General features: G+C 38.9%; 5 protein-coding genes and 1 pseudogene across 5 annotated transcripts; 1 reads left to right on the plus strand and 5 right to left on the minus strand.

Moving 5' to 3' along the window:
- Positions 1-20: 20 nt before the first annotated feature.
- On the minus strand, positions 21-1,350 carry LOC119993197 (annotated as a pseudogene).
- Positions 1,351-1,494: 144 nt separating this feature from the next.
- Positions 1,495-3,407, minus strand: LOC119993196 (cytochrome P450 89A2-like). The gene is made up of 2 exons (XM_038840208.1): positions 2,433-3,407; positions 1,495-2,259 (listed from the first exon to the last, which is right to left on the minus strand). The coding sequence occupies exons 1-2, from the start codon at positions 3,358-3,360 to the stop codon at positions 1,640-1,642; spliced, it is 1,548 nt and encodes a 515-aa protein (XP_038696136.1). The 5' UTR covers positions 3,361-3,407; the 3' UTR covers positions 1,495-1,639.
- A 1,194-nt stretch (positions 3,408-4,601) lies between these two features.
- LOC119993728 (growth-regulating factor 4-like) lies at positions 4,602-8,388 on the minus strand. The gene is made up of 4 exons (XM_038840947.1): positions 8,157-8,388; positions 6,856-7,204; positions 4,898-5,308; positions 4,602-4,816 (listed from the first exon to the last, which is right to left on the minus strand). Exons 1-3 carry the CDS (start codon positions 8,386-8,388, stop codon positions 4,909-4,911), a joined length of 981 nt encoding a protein of 326 aa, XP_038696875.1. The 3' UTR covers positions 4,602-4,816; positions 4,898-4,908.
- A 2,298-nt stretch (positions 8,389-10,686) lies between these two features.
- LOC119993810 (putative mediator of RNA polymerase II transcription subunit 26) lies at positions 10,687-13,657 on the minus strand. The gene is made up of 2 exons (XM_038841082.1): positions 13,031-13,657; positions 10,687-11,542 (listed from the first exon to the last, which is right to left on the minus strand). The coding sequence occupies exons 1-2, from the start codon at positions 13,591-13,593 to the stop codon at positions 10,930-10,932; spliced, it is 1,176 nt and encodes a 391-aa protein (XP_038697010.1). The 5' UTR covers positions 13,594-13,657; the 3' UTR covers positions 10,687-10,929.
- A 1,155-nt stretch (positions 13,658-14,812) lies between these two features.
- On the plus strand, positions 14,813-18,523 carry LOC119993811 (uncharacterized metal-dependent hydrolase YabD). Its single transcript, XM_038841083.1, has 9 exons — positions 14,813-15,057; positions 15,137-15,210; positions 15,298-15,379; positions 15,809-15,859; positions 16,476-16,576; positions 17,199-17,352; positions 17,426-17,656; positions 17,865-17,984; positions 18,238-18,523. The coding sequence occupies exons 1-8, from the start codon at positions 14,929-14,931 to the stop codon at positions 17,979-17,981; spliced, it is 939 nt and encodes a 312-aa protein (XP_038697011.1). The 5' UTR covers positions 14,813-14,928; the 3' UTR covers positions 17,982-17,984; positions 18,238-18,523.
- A 92-nt stretch (positions 18,524-18,615) lies between these two features.
- Positions 18,616-20,603, minus strand: LOC119993808 (cytochrome P450 89A2-like). Its single transcript, XM_038841080.1, has one exon. The coding sequence runs from the start codon at positions 20,512-20,514 to the stop codon at positions 18,970-18,972; it is 1,545 nt and encodes a 514-aa protein (XP_038697008.1). The 5' UTR covers positions 20,515-20,603; the 3' UTR covers positions 18,616-18,969.
- Positions 20,604-20,643: the final 40 nt, after the last annotated feature.

Below are 20,643 nucleotides of genomic sequence, written 5' to 3' on the forward strand. Positions count from 1 at the left end.
TCTGGTAAGATGATGATACATTCTGATTCAGAACACAAGGATAGGTAATTACTTATTTTGTGACCTGGGGGAAATGTAGACCAGCAATGGATTCTTCATCACCACTGTGAATTCCATCTTCTCTGACAAATCAACATCATCTCCATCCTTAGCTTCCCACACGAAATTCCATACCAAATTTGCCACGAAATACTCCACATGTAGAATTGCCAAGCCATAACCAGGACACATCCTTCTACCAGTCCCAAATGGCATCATGTTAATCTCTTTGCTCCCCGTTATATCAATCACTTCTCGTGCTTTGCCTCCATCACTGCTCATGAACCTCTCCGGCTTGAACGACATTGTATCTTCCCACACTTTTGGGTCCCAACCCATCTCTGCCAAATTGAGATTGATAATTGCATTCTTAGGTATCAAGTATGTATCCAGCACTGTATCCTCTGTAACTGCATGAGGCAACAGAAAATGCCTGGGAGGGTGTCGCCTTAAGCTTTTCAATATTACAGCTTTTAGATATGGCATCCTCTGCAAGTCATCTTCTAACTTCTTTGATCAATCCCTCTCCATCTCCTAGATCTCCTTTGTTTTCTCTAAATAGTTTTTCTTGAATTTCTGGGTATTTCATCAAATTAGCCATAACCCACTGCAATACAATGAATCGACGTAGGATAACACGTACTCTTCTTGTTCCTCCATTGATTTACTCAAACTGTCTTGCTTTACATTCTTTCTTGATCTTATCAGAGGAATCAAAACATCTTCTTGTTCTTGCTGAACCTTCAAGAACTCCTGACATCGCTTATGCAACAAAATCTTTCACAATCGGCCATAAATTGAAAACACCTAATCTTTGGCTGTGTCTAGTGAAGTCGGTGATAGAAGTGACTCGATGTGGGAGATGTTTCATATTTGTTTGTTTTTATCTAAGATTGTGTATTATTTTGTGATGGATACACCATCTCCATATGTGGAATGAGTTCATACCAGAGTAGCCTTCATTCATAGCCTTTGTCATTTTCCAATAACTGGGCTTCTCGCCTTCTTTTTACGATACGCCCATTCTGAATGCCGACCCAACCCGTCACTGGTCCAACTAACAACCCACAATCTTTGATAGAGTTCGCTCGATGAAAACACCAATTATGAAGACCTTTTGCCTTTGGAGAAGTTGGGTTGGACTGTGGAAGACTCGCAATGCTCACAAGCCCAAACACATTAAAATATTGTCCACTCTAAGCCAAGAGCTGACACGGATTTGTTCTTTCAGACCCAATGTCCTTGCTTAGGCCCAGAAAATCGATCTTAATGTGTTAGGTTGTGAGTTTTTCTTATCTATTGTCATTCATCCCTCATTCTCCTCGACGTGGTATCTTATCAGAGGCGTGTTACATTATACTATATTTTTGTTTTTCATTTTAAGACTTTTGTAAGACTTTTTCTGTAAATTGTATATTTTAGGGAATTGTAAAACCCTAAATCCATCGAGGAGGGGATACCTAGTGCTTATTATTGACTTATTGTTGTCTGATTAAAGACAATTTGTGGGATTTGATGAATTCATGCAATTATTAACGATTCACAGTAAATGCTGGTAAGAGGATTCATTCCAATTCAGAAGATATGCGAACATAGGTAATTACTTATTTCTTGACCTGGGAGAAATGCAGACCTGCAATGGATTCTTCATCACCACTGTGAATTCCAACTTCTCTGACAAATCAACATCATCTCCATCCTTAGCTTCCCATAAGAAATTCCATACCAAATTTGCCACGAAATACTCCAAATGAAGAATAGCCAAGCCATAACCAGGACACATCCTCCTACCAGCCCCAAATGGCATCATCTTAATCTCTTTACTCCCTGTTATATCAATCACTTCTCCTCCTTTACCTCCATCACTGCTCATGAACCTTTCCGGCTTGAACGACATTGGTTCTTCCCACACTTTGGGGTCCCAACCTATCTCTGCTACCATGAAATTGATAACTGCATTCTTGGGTATCAAGTATGTATCCAGCACTGTATCCTCTGTAACTGCATGAGGCAAAACAAAATGTCCGGGCGGGTGTCGCCTTAAGCTTTCCAATATCACAGCTTTTAGATATGGCAGCCTCTGCAAGTCATCTTCTTTGATCAATTCCTCTCCATCTCCAACAACTCCTTTGATTTCTCTAAATAGCTTTTCTTGAATTTCTGGGTACTTCACCAAATTAGCCATTATCCATTGCAATGCAGTGGAAGTAGTATCGGTACCTGCATTCACGAAGAAAAAAAAATCGTTGGTTCAAATGATTAAGTTAACGGTTTGAATCTCTTAATGCACCCACACTAGTGCAATGGCTTTGGCCCAGGACTTAACCTGCCTGTGGGTTAACCATGGCGAGATGTGTTTTCGGTAGATTCCCTCTTCTCAAAAAAAAATATACCTGCAGTAAAGAATTCAGAGCACAAGGCTACCATTTCCTTCTCATCAAGCTTTCTTTTATCTTCGGGAAGTTCCAAATCCAACAATGTATCGACATACGACAACACGTAATCTTCTTGTTTCTCCATTGATTTACTGAAACTGTCTTGCTTTAAATTCTTCCTTGCTCTTATAAGAGGAATAAAAACATCTTTTTGTTCTTGCTGAACCTTAAAGAACTCCTGCCATCGCTTCCGCAACAAAATCTTTGTCACAGTCTGCCAGAAATTGAAAACACTGAATCTAATGCAACCCAGAAGCACGTTTCGCTGGACGGATTCGATTTCTTTAATCTGAGTTTCACTTAGCTTGTCCCCAAAACACATGAGAACTAGCAAGCAAAACATGGCGTACTGAAACTCATCCACCACGCGAACTGTCTCACCGGGTTCCGACTTTGATTTCAGCCGATCTATCAGAATTTGCAATACCCATCTGCGGGCCTGCGAGTAGGCTCTCACCCGCGAAGGATGGAGAATCTCTGCAGTGAGATTACGCCGCAGGAGGCGCCATGTTGGACCATAGGGAGCAGAGTTGATGTTGTGTTGATTGCAACTGAGAATCCGGTCAACAATGCCGGGAGGTGGACGGTTGGCAAAAGTTGGTCCGTTTTGGACCAAAGCCTGGTGAATGAGGGAGCGATCGGAGACGAAGATGGCAGTGATAGGGCCGATGTGGAGGGTGATTACAGGGCCTAATTTGGCAGAAAGAGACCGAAGAATTGGTTCAAGGCCTAAAAGAGATTTGCGAAGCCATAGGATATTGCTGATGATAGGAATGGTAAAAGGGCCTGGAGGGAGGTTCTTGGTTGGTTTGTTTGTGAAGTTGATGAGAGCTTTGAGGAGGGCTGCTATGGAGATGGAGATGAGGATAATGAACCAGAGTTCCATTATTTTTTCAGTAGAGAAGGTTACAAACTCTGGCTGTGTGTCTCGTGGAGTTTATTTGTGGTGGATACACCATCTCCATATGTGGAATGAGTTCATACCAGGGAACATAAATAGAGATTACTATTCGATCGACGTGACTATTCTGAATGTGAATGTAACACCCGGCTTGAGTGGGCGGGGCCCCAATGCCCGGATAATTTACCGAGTGGACAAGGGACTGAATACTCTAAATCTACCAGGGGAAGAAGTGAAGTCCAGATTATAATGATGGGGGCTAATTGCATTCCACGGATTCCCATTCACATCCCAAAATTAAGAAACCCAATTAAAATTTGATTTGGTCTGAGTACACCACTCTTTTTTTTTTTATGGTTTTTCAAAAAAAAAAACCGAATACACTCCAAACACACTTATAACTAGAAAAAAAGAGCAGAGCATTAACTTGGCATAAACCATTTACATTAACTTGGTTCTTTTTTTAATTCGTGTGATGGGCACTAAAGAGAGAGATAAGCAAAGCACGGATAAGAATGATGGTGCCTTTGTTGAAGGGGCCTATTGGTTTTGATTATCTCAGAGAAGCTTTTGCCAACTGTTATGGATCTCCTGCACATCTCTATCGATGACATTGCAGTGGCTTTCATTTGTGTGGACTTGTAAAGATCAAGAGTGGATAGAACACTTGAATTTTCTCTCATCTGTGCTTCGACCCAATAGTTCATCTCAGGGTTTTCTTCCTTCGACCATCCTTAGAACTGGAGGAAACTTTTTGGTTAAGACAAACTAGAGTGAAATGAATACTTTTCTGCGTGCTACTGGAAATGCTCCAGGTTTGTTACTTCCATGGATTTTTTTTTATTGGTCTTTTTCACCTCACTTTACTTAATATGCACTGCTTGGTCTATTAAACCCTTCTACCAGGCCATCAACTACCACAATGCAGTAAAAAGATAGAACAAGTAAACATGTCAATACACCGGGAAGATATAAGGAGTGACCGCCATGGATAAAAGCGAGAAGGACGGCGGCGTTGAAGATTTTAAAGAGAGAGGAACGGGAAGAAACAAAGAGGGAGAGGGAAGAAAAGGGGGAAGGAGGGGAGAAACAGTTTTGGTGCGTGAGGGGTTTTTAGGCTATGATTTTTTGCCTTTTTTGGAGTGCGAATGAGAATCCGTGGAGTGCAACTAACCCCCAACAATTATAATAGGCTGAACTTCTAAATTAGTAACAACACAATTTTCTGAATCTCTAAACCACCAGATACAGTTTTTTTTTTTTTATTAGAAATCGAAATGTCAACTCAAGCTTGAGAATCTATAGTATAATGTATATTACACAACCAAGTAAATAACCCGAGTTCTGGAAAAATAGAAACACAAAACTCACAGTGTTGTGATTTGGTAAGTGCTTTCTGCAATAGAGCTGTTGAAATTCCTAATCCACATTCTCGCATCATCTGCAGCAACATATCAAATACAGACAGTATGTAACCAGTGAAGGGGACTTGGAAAAAAAAAAAAATTAATATCAAACTTACCATGTGGAGGATCAAGAACTTGTCGTGGAGAAGTCAGATGATGACATTGGAATGGATATCGAGAGCTGGGTCGTGGAGAATGAGGCATGGTTGGATCTCTCCTCATCAAGACCAGACCAAGAATCCTGAGTCTTAGGCCACTCGTCGAAGAAAGGTCGGAGAGCATGGGCCTCCGGTTGTTTCAGAGTCTCTCCCGAGGCAAATTCACTACTGAAAAACAAGTGCTGTGGATAATCGTGCTGCATCATTGGGTTGCCACTTGATTTTGAAGAAGGAAATGAAGAGACTGTTGGTGGCATCACTGGCCATGAATTGTATGGTGTTGAGTCCATCTGGAGACCCCTATCGTTTCCTGAATTTTCAGTGAAGAAGCTTCGCTCGCCAACCTCGGGTTTCAGCCCTTGAAGATACCTGTATCTTCCCACAGTCATTTAAAGCAGATTCGGAGAGCAATCACAATGTAGTCGATTTTTGTAAAGAAAAGAACTTTGAAGACAATATCTACACATTGCTCCCTGGAATTCTATCAGAAAAGGAAGATAAAAGAGAGCTTTGAAAGCAATAAATTCTTAAGGGATCAGATGATAGCAGGTATTGGAGTATGCAACGCTGTCCGGCAAGGTTTCTATCATTCAAGATAGCCATAATGGTACCATAAAATACAGAGTGCAAGAACTAGAAAGCATAAAATCACATCACCAAGCTCGACAGCCAGATGTATGATGTCGCCCTTTGGCCAAATATATGCAGGATGACACCCTTTTATCCGTCGTTTTCCTTCCCATCATGAGATTAAACACAGTTTTTGAACCTAATTTCCATAAAACCAATAAGCCAACCCTTCTTATATTTCTGTTTCTGACTTAGAATTTGTTGAGTGAATTGCCACCAACTGGCATGCTAAGAAAATGCTCTTCAAGACAGTTGCGCACGCAAAAAAAAGAAAAGAAATGGTGAATAAGCAGAGCAAAAAGAGGACAGTAAAACATGCTCTGCAAAAACAAGGGGGTTTCTGTAACATTTATCACAGACATCAGGGCCCAGAAGCCTGAGACTTAAAAAAGAAGAAGAAATTCATGTGACTTATCCATTGCCCAGATGGCAGGAGTTCTTCCATATCCAATCACATAATCTCATGATCAATGGGCCAGGGCCAGCAGCAAAACATTAGATTGAACAGCTAAAGGCCTAAAGCTATTGACAAGTCAAATTAAGCTGCGGAATACTGAAAATATCAAGAGAACAAAAGACAGCCATGGACAATGATTAAAAGTTCAAACATACAATGCTAAAAAAATTGGTTAAGAGTGCCAATTTTGAACCTGTAACTAACCATTCTTGCTAGACTGACTTTACAGAAAAAAATACAATGCAAAGTACCAAATAGAGAGGAAAGATTTTTAAACAAATGCTGTACAAAACCTCCATATCTGCAATTCTGTAGAAACCCCGACCGTAACAGAAACTGAAAACATTTATGCAACTGAAATATTTCCACTACCCAGATGACATTTCTATCACAAATTCCATCAATATGAGCAACCCAAAGAAAAAGATCTTAGTGGCAACAGCTAAAAAGAATTCTTCCGAATGAAAAAATGATATTACTGACACAGCGAAGAGGTGCAACAAATTACAGAAAAGGTAGATCTATTGGCCTCCAAGAGATTGTCATAAACGAAAGAACATCGACGTTTGAGATTAGTGTAACAAATGGAAACACCAAATCCACATATTTATATATCAATAAGAGCCAGGAGGAACTTTGTCCTTACCACCAAAGCCTTCCAGCTTAGTAACTTGGCCCCCGCTATAAAAACCCTAAAAGGGAATTAACCTCTCAAACTGCTGATATATATATCTCAAACATAAAGAACTAACACAATTAGAGATTTATATCTTTAGCCCCGCATTCTCGGAATATCAAGTGGAAACCAGCAATTGCAAAAACAGTATACCTGTAATCTTTGCTCGGGATTCCAAAGGGAATGGAATCCACATTGGATAGGCTGGTTCCAGAGCCAGATCCTTGTAGATTACCAAATGAATGCAGTGGAAGGTTCTGCAAGCTTCCCACTCCTGGTGTTGCTCCAGTAACAGTCAGTGATGTCACTGTAGGTGATGACTGTGTCATGGATTGTGATTCCACAGGCTTTCTTGAACGGTTGCGGCCACGGTGCATGTGGCGCTCACAGTACTTAGAGTCCGGGTATGCATCTTTGGAGCACCTCCATTTCTTCCCATCAGTCCTCCTGCATCGTCCTGGCTCAGGGTCCACCTTCTTCCCATAGAAAGCACAATAACCCACTGCATAATCACAGTCCAATTTGATATCCAAGAATTCACCACCAAGAGTCACAATAATATAACTTGAACAGATTACTATTTACATCGTGTATAATAATAAATTAATAATACACAATGATCAGTTCACTATTATAAGAATGGAATGACACTTTATGATAAAAAGGCTCTGAATAAATAAACTATGCTAAAAGTGACATGTCTTCATCAAGAGATTAAGTAATATCACATGGATGACTAAAGAACAACTTGAGAAAAGAATGGCATCAGACAAAACATCCTTGATACAACATAAATAAACCAAAAAGAGCATGAAGACATAAGACACTTTCAATAAAGAATATAAACCATGAAATCACTGATGGCCTCATCAAGAAAAAAATTTTGATAAATTTTTTTTGTAGTACCAATTGAATATTTCGTCTAAATATTACTTCTTGAAAAATCACAGATTTCCAAAAACATGGAAAATGTTTGCTTACCATGTTGACTCCAAATCTAGAAGCAAATCTGATTTTTAATATCCCAAGTAGTATAACATTCCCAAATCCCCAACCAACTCTTATTCAAAGCTTGTGAAAGATGTTTCTTTATTGGGGTTAAAGACCAATAGAAGATCCCAAATCTCTATCAATCAAAAGGTAAGAGTATTGGCATCCCCCGAAAAAACAACATCAATGTTAAAATTACCAAAAATAAGGATACATGAGAAAACATTGAAAATACTTCTGTGGATATAAATGAAAATAATCGACTTCCATTTTTATGAATAAATTGAAAAGAAAATCAAATAAATAAGATTTCCCCAAATCAAATCAAACCCAAAAAGGAAAAAACAAAAAATATCAAACCAAACCCAAGTCTGCAGAGAAAGAAAAAGAGGGACAAATAAGAGCAGACTGGGTACACAAACAAGCATAAATAGAGAGATGGGTTTAGGTAAAGTTGGGCTTACTGGTGGGATGGTGGAAGAACCTATGAGAAATGGACTCAAAGCTCTTCTGAATGGGAAGCACAAGATCAGGCGGCACAGGCAAACCTGCCATCATGTACTTAAAGATCAAAGCTTGGTGTTCCAATTCCTGCCACTGAGACACTGTAAAAGGAGACCTCATTGCCATCACTCCGGTCGACATCCTTGTCCCACCATCCCCACCCCCACCTCCACCTCGACCACCACTATTCATCTTCCCCCACCCAACACAACAACAAAAATACTCAATCTTTATCTAAATAATCACTCCCTCTGCAGTCTGCAGCTAGACCCAGAAGCCTAAACATGGCCAAGGAGATGGAAGAGGATCATGGGACACAGATCAGCCCTTGTCCAAACCATATTAGGAGGGTATTAGACCGATTGTAGCAGCTTTTGTTTGTGTGGGGAATGGGAGACAGTGTCTTAGGAGGAAACATCTATCATTTAAGGCCAAGTTTGGTCTGATTTTTATTGGGGGAATGATTCTGAATTAATTCATTAATAATAATAAAGTGGGCTTCTTAACTAATGTATTTTTGGGTGACTTTTGTGTTAATTTGCTAACTAGAGCTTTTCATTTTAAGGCTGTTGTCATGCTGTCTTGAGTGAGATGTGTTTGGGTTGTTTGCAAAGTGTTTTTGGGTGTTTTTTTGTTACTGTGAAGTGATGTCTAAACCTTCTTTGTTTTCCTTTTGGGTTGAATTTTGTTTTTGTTTTTTTAACCCTTTTGACTAGTTACGGAATGACACTTATAATGGTAAAGTGTTATTGGGTCAATAAAAATATTGTCTTTTGTTGATGTGACTGTATTGTGAATCGTGTTTTGCTTATGTGGTTGTATTGAGAGAAGTGTTTTGCTTATGTGGTGTAAGAATGACTACAAATAAAAGTGGTGTTAATGGGTGCTGGACCAACAAAAATGTATGAGATTTTGTGTTTTATTGATGTGATTGTATTGAGAGACGTGTTTTGTTGATGTGGTTGTATTTGGAGATTTTGTTTTGATGTAATTTTATTGTAGACAACATGGAGACATGTGATACTGTTGGCCTCCATGTTGGGTGAGAAGAAATAATGTATAAAAATTTGTGTTTTGTTGATGTGGCTGTATTGAGAGATGTGTTTGGCTTGACTCTTTGTCTAATAGAGGTGGAACCAATATTGATTTTTACTGGTCCAACAAAACTGACACCATTCCAAGTGGTCTTAGCACTTGGCAGGGCATAAACTTATTTAATTGGACCCTCCCTTCAATCTTGAATCTATCTCCTCTGTCCTCCTTCCTTGCAAAAGCAGCAAAGTATACCAAATTCAATAGCTACTTTGGATTATGAAGTTTGAAGGTCAGAGTGATTATATATTATTGCAATGTATGTGTGTGTATATATATATATATATATGTATATATGTATATATATATATTATTGTAATGTATGTGTATATATATATACACATAATACGTATATATTTCACCCTCTATAAAATATTTTTCAATTGTATAAAAATTAAAGTACAATTATGACATTAATCAATTGTAAGCAGGGATGACAATTTGTCTCCGATCCGATCCGACCCGACCAGTGCGGATTTAATCTCCAAAACCCTAAAGGCTCTAAACTCTAAACCCCAAAGCCCTAAACCCCTAAACCCCTAAACCCTAAAGGCCCTAAACCCTAAACCCTTAACCCTAAATGCCCTAAACCCTAAATGCCCTAAACCTAAAGATCTTAAATCCTAAAGGACCTAAACCCTAAACCTAAGCATTAACCCTAAAGCCATAATATGACCATTTACTCATAAATGTTGATAAAATCTTAAGACCCTAAGATTTAATAAAATAAGTATAAAATTAAACCATTTAAAACTATAGATGTGTATATTATAAAATTTAAAATCAATACTCATTAAGTAAAACTAAAATTATTTAATTGTGTTAAAAATATAACAGGTGGTATGTAAAGATAATAATTTAATTAGTTGACAAATATAACATGAAAGTAGCTTTGGCTTGGTGGTCAGTTCATTACTCTCCTATTTAAAAGTTCCAAGTTCGAATCCTATGATGAATAACTTAATGTTCATTACTCTCCTATTTAAAAGTCCCAAGTTCGAATTCTATGATGAATAAGTTAATTTTATAATTCTCAAAGAGGATGAATAGTGACGGGTCGTGGGAGCCCGGGCCGGGCCTGGGCCTCATGTTCTCAGTTTGGCCCTACCCGAGGCTCGAAGAACTAAACCGGGCCCGGGCCCAAAAAAGTCGGGCCGGTCAGGCCCGATGCTGAGCCCTAGTTTTCAAGTCTCTCATATGATGGAATTTGTTACATTACTTGCTTCCATACACTTGGGCCCAAAAAAGTCGGGCCGGCCCGGCCCGATGCCGAGCCCTAGTTTTCAAGTCTCTCATATGATGAAATTTGTTACATTACTTGCTTCCATACTGTGGCCTGTAAGTTGCAACCTAGGTTTTCGTCATGAAAGAAGACACTGTTAAAGCTGTCTGAGAAGATGAAGAGAGAATCATTAATAGTTTCAAGCGAATCTTTAAAAGAAGAAAAAGGAAGAACAGATGGAATTTCAAAGCAACTGTTTTAGAATGCTTGGTGCAATGGATGATTCATAACTAACAATATTTAACTCAATGAGAACATGGCTTCATTTACACCTCTTTATGCTTTTCTTGCTACACTTGCTATCCCAATGGAAATTGCAGCTTTGTCATCAAGGCTTTAATCCGGCAACTCCACAAGGTTCATCTAGTGTTCAAACCACTCCTGCGTGCCTGATCTCCGTTTTCATTTTCTTCATCATTCAAAAAATCTTCAGATGGTTCTTTCTCATCCCTCTGACTGCTATTTCCCCATCCATTCATCATCTCTTCTGGGTTAACACCCTGTTCCTGCTCTGCTTTATCATGACCAATCTGCAGATTGTTGCCTCGCGAACCAAGCACACCTGGTCTAATTGGTGCCCGAGTCATCATTTCAGCATGTGCCTGTGACTCAGCTCGAGCTTGTTCTGCCTGTACCATGGCTGCCATTCGCAACTGAGCCTCGCGACCAGCTTTCTCTCTTGATTCTATTTGTGCTTTCAATTCTGCCATTGCTCGTCTCTCGTCTTGGAGAAGAGCCTGCTCAACCATTAATCTCTCCTCAGCTCGAAATTCCCCAACTGCTCGCTTTTTGTTTATAATGTTGAAAGCAAAGGCCTGTTTCTCAAACGTGGCTGTGAATTCTGCCACTTTGACCGCAATGTTGTTATCCCACTGCTGGGAACGAGATAGCATCTGTCCTGTTGTGTCAGAATCAAGGATTCTGTCATCCTCCTCTGCTTCGTAGTCTGCTACAACATGATAAGGTAGTAACCTGCATAATTTTAAGGTAAAGAGAATAAAAGAAAGAGTGTGAAAAGAACATTTTGAGACATAAAGATGCAAGCAGTATAAAAGATTACTCCATTATACGGCGGTCAAATCATTTAACTGAAATAGTAATTAATAAGAGAAGGAAGAAGAAGCATTCTTTGCAATGTACCCATCTTTCATGCAGATACAGTGAACAAATAAACCACAAAAGTGCATTTAATACACTCCTGATTCCATGTGATTAATCAATACTATGGTGACAAACCATAGACATGAAATTCATGAATTAGTGTAGATTTTCCTTGTTCACAGAGATGAATTAACAACATAAAATGAATATCTACAGAAACCCCTTGTAATTTGTTTGGGTTGCACCCCCTTGGTGCTTGAATAAAACCTTTTCCATTCAAAAAAAAATATATACAGAAACCAGAAAAAGAAAAGAAAAGACTGAAACAAGATAGTTGATACAGTTGACTAGAAAGTGTTTAAGATCATGATCATCATCATCAAAGCTTTGTACCAAACATTCTGGAGTTGACCACATGAATATATACAGAAATTATTTGGATTGCAATAGAGTCCAGTCAACTCTTACAAGAAAAATAAAGCCCTGTGGCCCTAAATAACTCCACTTTTAGTTAGTATCTTTTTTTAGTATTACAAACCTCATACAAGGTGGTTTCTTTATTTGCATTTTTCCTTTTTGAGGTCGTGGCAACTCCAAAGAATTTAAACAAACTTATTTTTATGATGTGGAACTACTGACTACTCCAACATACGGCAATGCATAACATACAAAATAACAAGGCAACGGATGAGAATCCTCTCTAGAAAGAAATCTGGCTACCCAATAAGTTTTACACCATAACCCACAAATTGAACATCCAATTCTTCAGTTTAGCTCTTAACTGAATCTGTATCCTACGAGTTTGAAATCTCGTCAATTCCCACAGCTCTAGCACAAACACATATGATATATTGGGGAGTAACTGGAAAAAATAAGTCAACTAACAACAGCTAATTTACCTCCACCTAGGTGCCATATGGCATAACACCACATCAGTTCCTTCTGTTTTATATATATATCAAATAGTACTAAACTAGGACACCAATTATTCCCACATTAATTAGACACCTAACCCAACCCGCCATTCTTAGATCATGTCACTTAAGCCAATCCACCATAGACCAAAAGATGTTAGTGAAGCATCACAGCAGACATATCAATCTAGTACCAAAGAAAAGACTAAACCTTCAATGCGCCCCACAATGAATCCTATTATGCTTTCAACTGCTAATGTATTGCAGGGTGCACCGACAAAGGTTCCATTATAGAAAGCGCAATAAGAAACAAAATATAGCATAAAGAAATTCATAAAGCCATGTAGAAATCAAGAAACTAAAATTTTCCCGAAATTCTACATCAACCAAACAGAAGCAAGCATCTTCGTTATATGTAATGAAGACCAAAACAAAATTAACAAACCTCTCGCAAGCATCTTCGAGGGAAGAGAAGGGGCGCTTGAAGTCTGGATGGCATACCCGCCATGCGTCTTGGTATGCCATCTGAAGCTCCACTGGGCTGCATGACCGAATCGTTTTCTGCTGCTGTTGTTGTTGTTGCTGCTGCTGCTGCTGTGGTTGCCCTTGTTGCGGATTTTGCTGCTGTAAATTGGGGTTCTGTTGTGGTTGTTGCTGCTGCTGCTGAGAATTGGGGACAGCAGGACCAGAATTAGGTTTAGGGTTAGGGTTAGGGTTAGGGCTAGTGCTGGTGGTTTGTTGTTGGAGATTGAAGGGTCTCTGAAGAAGGCCCGGCGGGCGCAAATGGGCATCGATGTTTGAAGGGAAACGAGAAATCGCCGCTGCTTGCTGCTGCTGATGCTGTTGTTGTTGCTGCTGCGCTTGTCTCTGGATCTGCTGTAAGAGGTGAAATTGTTGTTGTTGCCGCTGCTTTTGCTGTTGATTTTGTGCTTCTTGTTGTTGTACAAGTAACTGCTGCTGCTGCTGCTGTTGCTGTTGATGCAATCCCTTGCCGTTGCCTTCTTCCATTTCTCGCTGTCTCACCAATCACATTTTCTCAATTTTTATCATGTCTTAACCATGGAAAAAAAAAAAAAAAACACAGTTCCGGATGGAACAAAAACAAACACGTATTTATTAAATATTTATATGTTTGATCATAATTGGGATTATTTGAAACATACTAAATTTACCGAATCCAAATTAGTTTAAATTCGGACGAATAAATCGGATAATAACCTAATTTATCCGGATTAAAATCCAAACAACCCGATTTGTGTTTCGACTAGAATTTTAAATATGTAATTTATTAAGGATTCTCTTATACGGATACTATAAATTAATATAACTTGTGCACTCTTATCTCAACCGTTAGATATATTGAAAGGTTGAGATTAAAAAATTTTGAGTTCCGAAATTTCACTTCTTTTCCATCACAAGATCTCTGCAAATCCAATTAACACGGTTTGCTTCTTCATCATCAGACAATCTAACCCAAAAGTTCATTCGAAAAGGCTTCTTCCACATCATCTCCAGCATCTCTGTCTCAAACATTTCGCCCAAAAGTTCTTTGGGGTTGGGGTTGTGAATCGGGACTAACAGAGAAGGTCACCTCATCTCCGACCCCTCGAAGAGACAGGTCCTTTCCCAGCACTAGCAAAGAAGGCTGCGACTCATCGAAGAGATCTACGGATTGGGGTTCATGGACTATTCAGGCCTTTGAAATCGTGTATTTATTGTAATTGTTTTTCGATTTTTGGATATTGTGTTCGATTGAAATTTTTTCGATTTGTAGGTTGGGGTTAATCCCTCTTCCGATCTTTGTATATTTCTCGTATTATTGTTTTTGGATTTCTTATAATTGTGTAAATCTGCTGTTCAATATAATGTGCAAAACTAGTGCAAATATGTTTTCAAAACCAGTGAAGAACTCGATGTTTGGAGGTGAAATCGGGAATGGAGAAAAATGGGAGGTGGAAGAACATGAAGATTGAATTGGGTTAGGCAAAAAATGGGTTGAAATTTGGGAATCCAAAGTTTTTTAATCTCAGCGGTTCAATAGATCCAATAGTTGAGACAGAAATTCACAAGTTACGTTAATTTACGAGTGTCCGCATAAGAAAATTATTATATAATTTATATATCTAAATTTGATTTAACGAGGTTAGACAAATTCAATTATCCGAACCGACAATTTTGTTGCCCCTAACATAAGATTAGTATTAGGTTAATGGGCCGGGCTTCGCCCAATTGGGCGTGGGGCATTCGCATTTCGGAGACTGCTCGGGCAAAAATGGCTACTTTCACCTTCATCGTCAATCTCTCTCTCTTCTTTACAGAGCGGTCAATAATCAGTAGGAGAAGATGACCATGAAATTGTTCGATGCTCACTGTCATCTTCAAGACCCAAGAATCCTCAACAAGACACCTCTCCTCATATCCACCGCTCTTAACACCGGGATACTCCGCTTCGCCGTGAACGGAACTCATGAGGTCTTCAATTCGTTTATATTTCTTTCGATTCAAGGCTCAATTTATGACTATTTTTGTTTTTTTTTTCCCGATGATGCAGAAAGATTGGAATTTGGTCAAGGAGATGGGTGAGCAACATGACAGTGTAATTCCCTGCTTTGGGCTCCATCCATGGTAGCATTGACTTCAATTTCAATTGTTATTTTGATTTCTTGTTCTTACTTGTCAGTTTGAGGTTATTTTTTGATTCAATTTTTGCAGGTTTGTTGCTGAGAGGACTCCTAATTGGTTCAATACGCTCAAGGAGCTCCTCCTTGCTACTCCCTCTGCTGCTGTTGGAGAGGTGAAGTCCTTCCATACTTGTTTTCTTTCATAATGAGTAACTACACAAACAGATAGAGAGTTGGAATCAAATTGGTCATTCATGCTAGTGCTCTGTACATTGAAGATTAGGAACTACCTCATCTATGTACTGCGGTGGAATTGAATTTTGATATTATTTTCACGTCCAGAACTATGATTAATTTATTATAATGGATGGAAATAATTTCTGATCCCTTTGAAAAGTTATTGAGTTAAATGATGCAATGCAAGGAAGATTTTGCATGATTTTATCGTGTCTTCCCCGTCTCTCCACACATACGTATGTGCGCACACACGCACACGTACTTGTATAAGGTGTGTATAAATGTTTCTTTCAAGGTATGATGGGTTCTTGGAAGCCTTAATGATTCATGAAGCTCTAATGCAAATATTTTATAAATGTTTCCAGATTGGTTTGGACAAAGGTTCAAAGGGAAGGGAGATTGATTTCACTGATCAGGTTACAGATTGCTTTTTTGCTTAATGCTTATGCAATTTTTTCCTTCCAATATGCATATATCTGTTTTTACTTCTGCTGAGAATTCATAAGGAAATTTCTATCTGATTACTTAATCTTTTTTTATTCCTTTGGGGGTGGGGTGGATTGATAGGAAATACTTCAAAGAAAAGGGGAAGTCTTAAATCTTGATGTGTGCAAGAAGAAGCCTAAAGTACTCTATCTTACATGCGCACAATTACATTGGTTTTTTATTTCTGGTCACGATTTCTGAATGATATGTAATTGGTTGTACTTGAAGGAAAATCTTAAAAATTATCAATTATCCATTTGTGTGTGCGCCTAGGGCCAATATTTGTTTTGGCATTATCATGGTAAAATTTGTTGATTGGTGTCCCCTGACCTTTTTATAGATGTTGTCATATCATTACTTCTCAAGTTCTCATTTACCAAAATCCCCAAGTATTTGAGATATACTGCTCTTGCTGTATTTTTTTTGTAGTTTTGAACTCACCTTTTAAATTTGTCAAGATTTTGTCCTTTGTTTAAAACTATTTTTCTCTTCATGTTGCATACTTGCATGAGGACTACTTTTTATCTTTTCAGTTTTTTGTTGTAGGTAGAAGTGTTCTGCAAACAGCTTGAGCTTGCAAAAGAACTGGAAAGACCAGCATCTGTCCATTGTGTCCGAGCATTTGGAGATCTTCTGGAGATAATGAAGTATGGATTTCTATACTTGCTCTATTCATGATTTTTATTCCGAGCAAGAGATTAGGAGGATTATTGAAAAGGTTTGAGTACTATATGACATGAGTGGTTACCGGTCATGTCCTATGGAGAATTCGACGTATGGCCAATGTCTTGTCCTTACTAATGTGTCACTAAAGTTTCTGGTATTCGTTGGTGCTATCTGCTTTATTTTATTGAATTGTCTTTCTAGCTTAAACAAATGTATATTTAAGATATTGAAAAATGTTGAGAGCTTCTAGGTTTCCGTGACTCAAGATCATCATTATTTTGATCCTCAATTATTGGTGAAAAGTTCTGCCATGTGTGTTTATTAACTTTGAAGATGCTTTGATGCATCAAGCAGAGAAGTAACCACTTGGTGATATGGTTTAGCCATGTGATAGAATCTGCACCTTTTCGAGAACTTTGAAGAAGTGAGTATGTGTTTTTCCCTGGATTATTAGTTTTTCTTGCTCAGTCCTACAACAGAGTTAATCATGAATCATATTTTTCAGCACTAAGTTCAACACAGTTCACTTGCTCAACGGAGTTGTTATGACTAGAGGCAACATTTGATGCACTTCTTATCTCTTTTGCATTTTTATTTTTCCAGATCCATGGGTCCTTTTCCTGCTGGAGTCATTCTTCATTCATACCTGGGTTCTGCCGAAATGGTTCCTGAGTTGGCCAAACTTGGTGCTTACTTTTCATTCTCTGGATTTCTCATGTCCATGAAAGAAAGGAAAGCAAAACAAATGCTGAAAACAGTAGGTTCATCTGAGTTTATTTGCAGTCTGGTTTATCATTATTTTTGATATTCATATTCCCAAAATTCTATAGGTCCCTTCTGAACGAATATTATTGGAGACTGATGCACCTGATGCGTTACCAAAATCAGCTTCTGATTCTTTGTTTCGTGTTGATGAAGACACTTCCCTTCCCAAGGAGGTTCATGTGCAGGAAGAAAATTCTACATCTAATACTGTTCTCTCTGATGATCCATCACATGGTTCAGAAGATGCATCGAGTCAGCTGAAAGAAAAATATAACCATCCAGCTAACATTCACTATGTAAGTTTCTTGTGTATTTGTTAATTCTTAATGCATGAAGAAATTCATCTTAGCCGCAGACAGTTTTTCCCACTTTTGTAAATTCTTAAAGTTCGGATAGTTTCCAAATGGTTTCAGATTGTGAATGTAATCTTTCTAATGGTTGCTATAACTGGTAATCAGGTTGAAGTGCAGGCTTTTGCTAATGTAACTGGGTCTCTACTTGCAGGTTCTTGAATATGTTGCATCCTTGGTAGACTCATCAAAAGAAGAACTTGCAGAATTAAGTTACAAAAATGCCATGCGCTTGTTCTCCTATGAAGGTTCAAGGGTACTTTTGGAATGATAGGTATGTTTCTTAACCTTCTTAAGTTGGGATGAAATTGTTGGTCCTCATTATACTGACAGTTTCTGTTAGTACTTAGTAGTCTGTGTTTGTATATGTATGTATGCCTGAAAAGAAATCACTGATAGATGTTTCTAGATCATTGTTCAATGTAGCATTTGTCTCAATTGCAAATCTTCTTGAGACCATGTTATGTTGCCCATCGTCAGACACTCGATGATGCTTCGTATGCTTCCTAACAATCGTTTTGCCGCAGATTTGCGAACAGTTGTTACTGATATGGTACTGAAACCATTACTGATGGACACATTACTTGCATGTCACACTTAAGCCTGGTCCTCCCCACCTTCATCCATAGAAGAAGCTACTGCCAGATTCCATATCGTAAGTGTTAAAAGTGTATGTTGTAACATTGGTCATTTGTCAGTGTCATTGAAATCATTTTGGCTGGAATGTGTATCATCATACATCAACCCCCAATTTCCCATACTTGAATCCTGATTTGAAGATGATATTATGCTGATAAAATTAAGCCAATTACTGATGAGTTTATATGTGAGGATGATAAAAACTAGTAACCAAGAAGATGCTTAGCTAACCTTTGGAATTTAAAGAGTGTTTTTGAAGATGTCAAAAAGAGAAAATAAACTAGTCCCAAATAGGAGTAAGTAGTCATATTGTTTGTAGCTATACAATATGTAGTTGTACAACATAACACACAGTAACTAAAGCAGCAGGCACTATTCCATTGTTAGAACCAAGACCCCCTTATTTTGATATAGGTAAGATATTGGCTTGCAATGGATTCTTCATCACAGTTTTGAACTCTTGCTTCTCCGATAAATCAACTTCATCTCTATCTTTAGCTTTCCACTCAAAATTCCAAACCAAATTGGCCACAGAATACACCAAATGGTATCATCTTAAATCCATTTCTTCTTCCTGTTATATCAAACACCCACCTTCATCTCCATCCCTAGCTTTCCATTCAATTCAAACTTAATTTTGACCTAGGTGAAATGTGGGTCTGCAATGGATTCTTCATCACAATTGTAAACTCTTGCTTCTCAGATAAATCAACTTCATCTCCATCTCTAGCTTTCCACTCAAAATTCAAAACCAAATTTGCCACAAAATACTCCAGATGAAGCATTGCCAATCCAAATCCAGGACAAATCCTCCTACCAACCCCAAATGGCATCATCTTAATCTCTTTACTTCCTGTTATATCAAACACCACTTCCCCATCACTCCCAATAAACCTCTCCGGCTTGAATCCCATTGGATCTTCCCATACCTTTGGATCCCAACCCATCTCTGCTAACATGAAATTCACAGTCCCATTCTTGGGGATCAAATATTTATCCAGCATTACATCCTCTATAACTGCATGAGGCAACACAAAATGTCCGGGAGGGTGTCGCCGTAAACCTTCCAAGACCACTGCTTTTAGATATGGCATCCTCTGCAAGTCATCTTCTTTGACCACCCCATCTCCATCTCCCACAATATTCCCTTTAATTTCTCTGAATAGTTTCTCTTGTATATGTGGGTACTTCACCAAATTAGCCATAATCCATTGCAATGCCGTCGAAGTAGTATCAGTGCCTCCATTCAAGAACTCAGAGCACAAAGGTACCATTTCCCTTTCATCAAGTTTTCTCTTCCCTTCCGGAAGCTCCAAATCGAACAATGTATCGACATAGGACAACACATACTCTTCTTTGTCCTCCTCTGATTTACTCAAACTCTCCTTCTTTACATTCTTTCGTGCCCTAATTAGAGGAATCAGTACGTCTTCTCTGTATTTACAGAACTGAAAGAACTCCTCCCACCACTTTCGAAACACGATCTTAGTCACACTAGGCCAGAAATTCATTAAACTGGATCGACGCGAATTCAAAAACGCGCGTCGCTGAAACTCCTCGATTTCTTTGATCTTATCTTCAGTAACCTTGTCACCGAAACACATGAGCACTAACAAGCAAAACATGGCGAATTTAAAATGCTCCATCACACGAATTGGCTCACCAGATTTAGAATCCGAGACAAGGCGATCAATCAGGATTTGCAAAACCCACTTGCGAGCGTGAGAATACGCTCTCACGCGCGACGGATTGAGAATCTCTGAAGTCAGATTACGCCGGAAGAGACGCCAATTAGGGCCGTAGGAAGCGGAGTTGATGTTGCCCTGATTGCAAGTGAGGATCTTCCTTGTGGTGAGACAAGGTGGACGGTCTGCGAAAACGGCGCCGTTTTGGACTAAAGCTTTGTGAGCAAGATACCGGTCGGCTACGAAGATGGAGGTGCGAGACCAGATTCTGAGAGTGATTATTGGACCGAGATTGGCGTGGAGTGACCGGAGAATAGGTTCGGAGTCTGCTGGAGTTCTGCGAAGCCATAAGAGGTCACTGATGATTGGAATTCTCCGAGGGCCAGGAGGGAGTTTGTTAGTTGGGATTAATAGGTTGATTAGAGGTTTGAGAAGAGCAGCTATGGAGATTGAAATCAGGAGCATGAACCAGATATCCATTCTTGGTGTGCACTGATTGTCAAAGCTTGGTACTGGGTTTTATGCAGGGGCGGGGTGTTGTTTTTCTCTGCACGTGTCAGAGACTAATTTGAGGTAATCAAAGTGATTCAATATTTCAATGACGACTAA

Source organism: Tripterygium wilfordii, chromosome 23, assembly GCF_013401445.1.
Source record: "Tripterygium wilfordii isolate XIE 37 chromosome 23, ASM1340144v1, whole genome shotgun sequence".
Classification (NCBI taxonomy): domain Eukaryota; kingdom Viridiplantae; phylum Streptophyta; class Magnoliopsida; order Celastrales; family Celastraceae; genus Tripterygium; species Tripterygium wilfordii.

Bases quoted from the DNA above. Each gene is read 5' to 3' on its own strand.
- LOC119993196 (XM_038840208.1), bottom strand. From the start codon at position 3,360: ATGGAACTCTGGTTCATTATCCTCATCTCCATCTCCATAGCAGCCCTC. The intron at 2,260-2,432 runs GTATATTTTTTT...TCGTGAATGCAG, and splicing joins CTCTGAATTCTTTACTGCAG to GTACCGATACTACTTCCACT.
- LOC119993728 (XM_038840947.1), bottom strand. From the start codon at position 8,388: ATGAATAGTGGTGGTCGAGGTGGAGGTGGGGGTGGGGATGGTGGGACA. The intron at 7,205-8,156 runs GTAAGCCCAACT...GTGATTATGCAG, and splicing joins GTTCTTCCACCATCCCACCA to TGGGTTATTGTGCTTTCTAT. The intron at 5,309-6,855 runs GTATACTGTTTT...GGGAAGATACAG, and splicing joins ATCCCGAGCAAAGATTACAG to GTATCTTCAAGGGCTGAAAC.
- LOC119993810 (XM_038841082.1), bottom strand. From the start codon at position 13,593: ATGGAAGAAGGCAACGGCAAGGGATTGCATCAACAGCAACAGCAGCAG. The intron at 11,543-13,030 runs GTTTGTTAATTT...AAAATTATGCAG, and splicing joins CTCGAAGATGCTTGCGAGAG to GTTACTACCTTATCATGTTG.
- LOC119993811 (XM_038841083.1), top strand. From the start codon at position 14,929: ATGACCATGAAATTGTTCGATGCTCACTGTCATCTTCAAGACCCAAGA. The intron at 15,211-15,297 runs GTAGCATTGACT...CAATTTTTGCAG, and splicing joins TGCTTTGGGCTCCATCCATG to GTTTGTTGCTGAGAGGACTC. The intron at 15,380-15,808 runs GTGAAGTCCTTC...AAATGTTTCCAG, and splicing joins CCTCTGCTGCTGTTGGAGAG to ATTGGTTTGGACAAAGGTTC.
- LOC119993808 (XM_038841080.1), bottom strand. From the start codon at position 20,514: ATGGATATCTGGTTCATGCTCCTGATTTCAATCTCCATAGCTGCTCTT.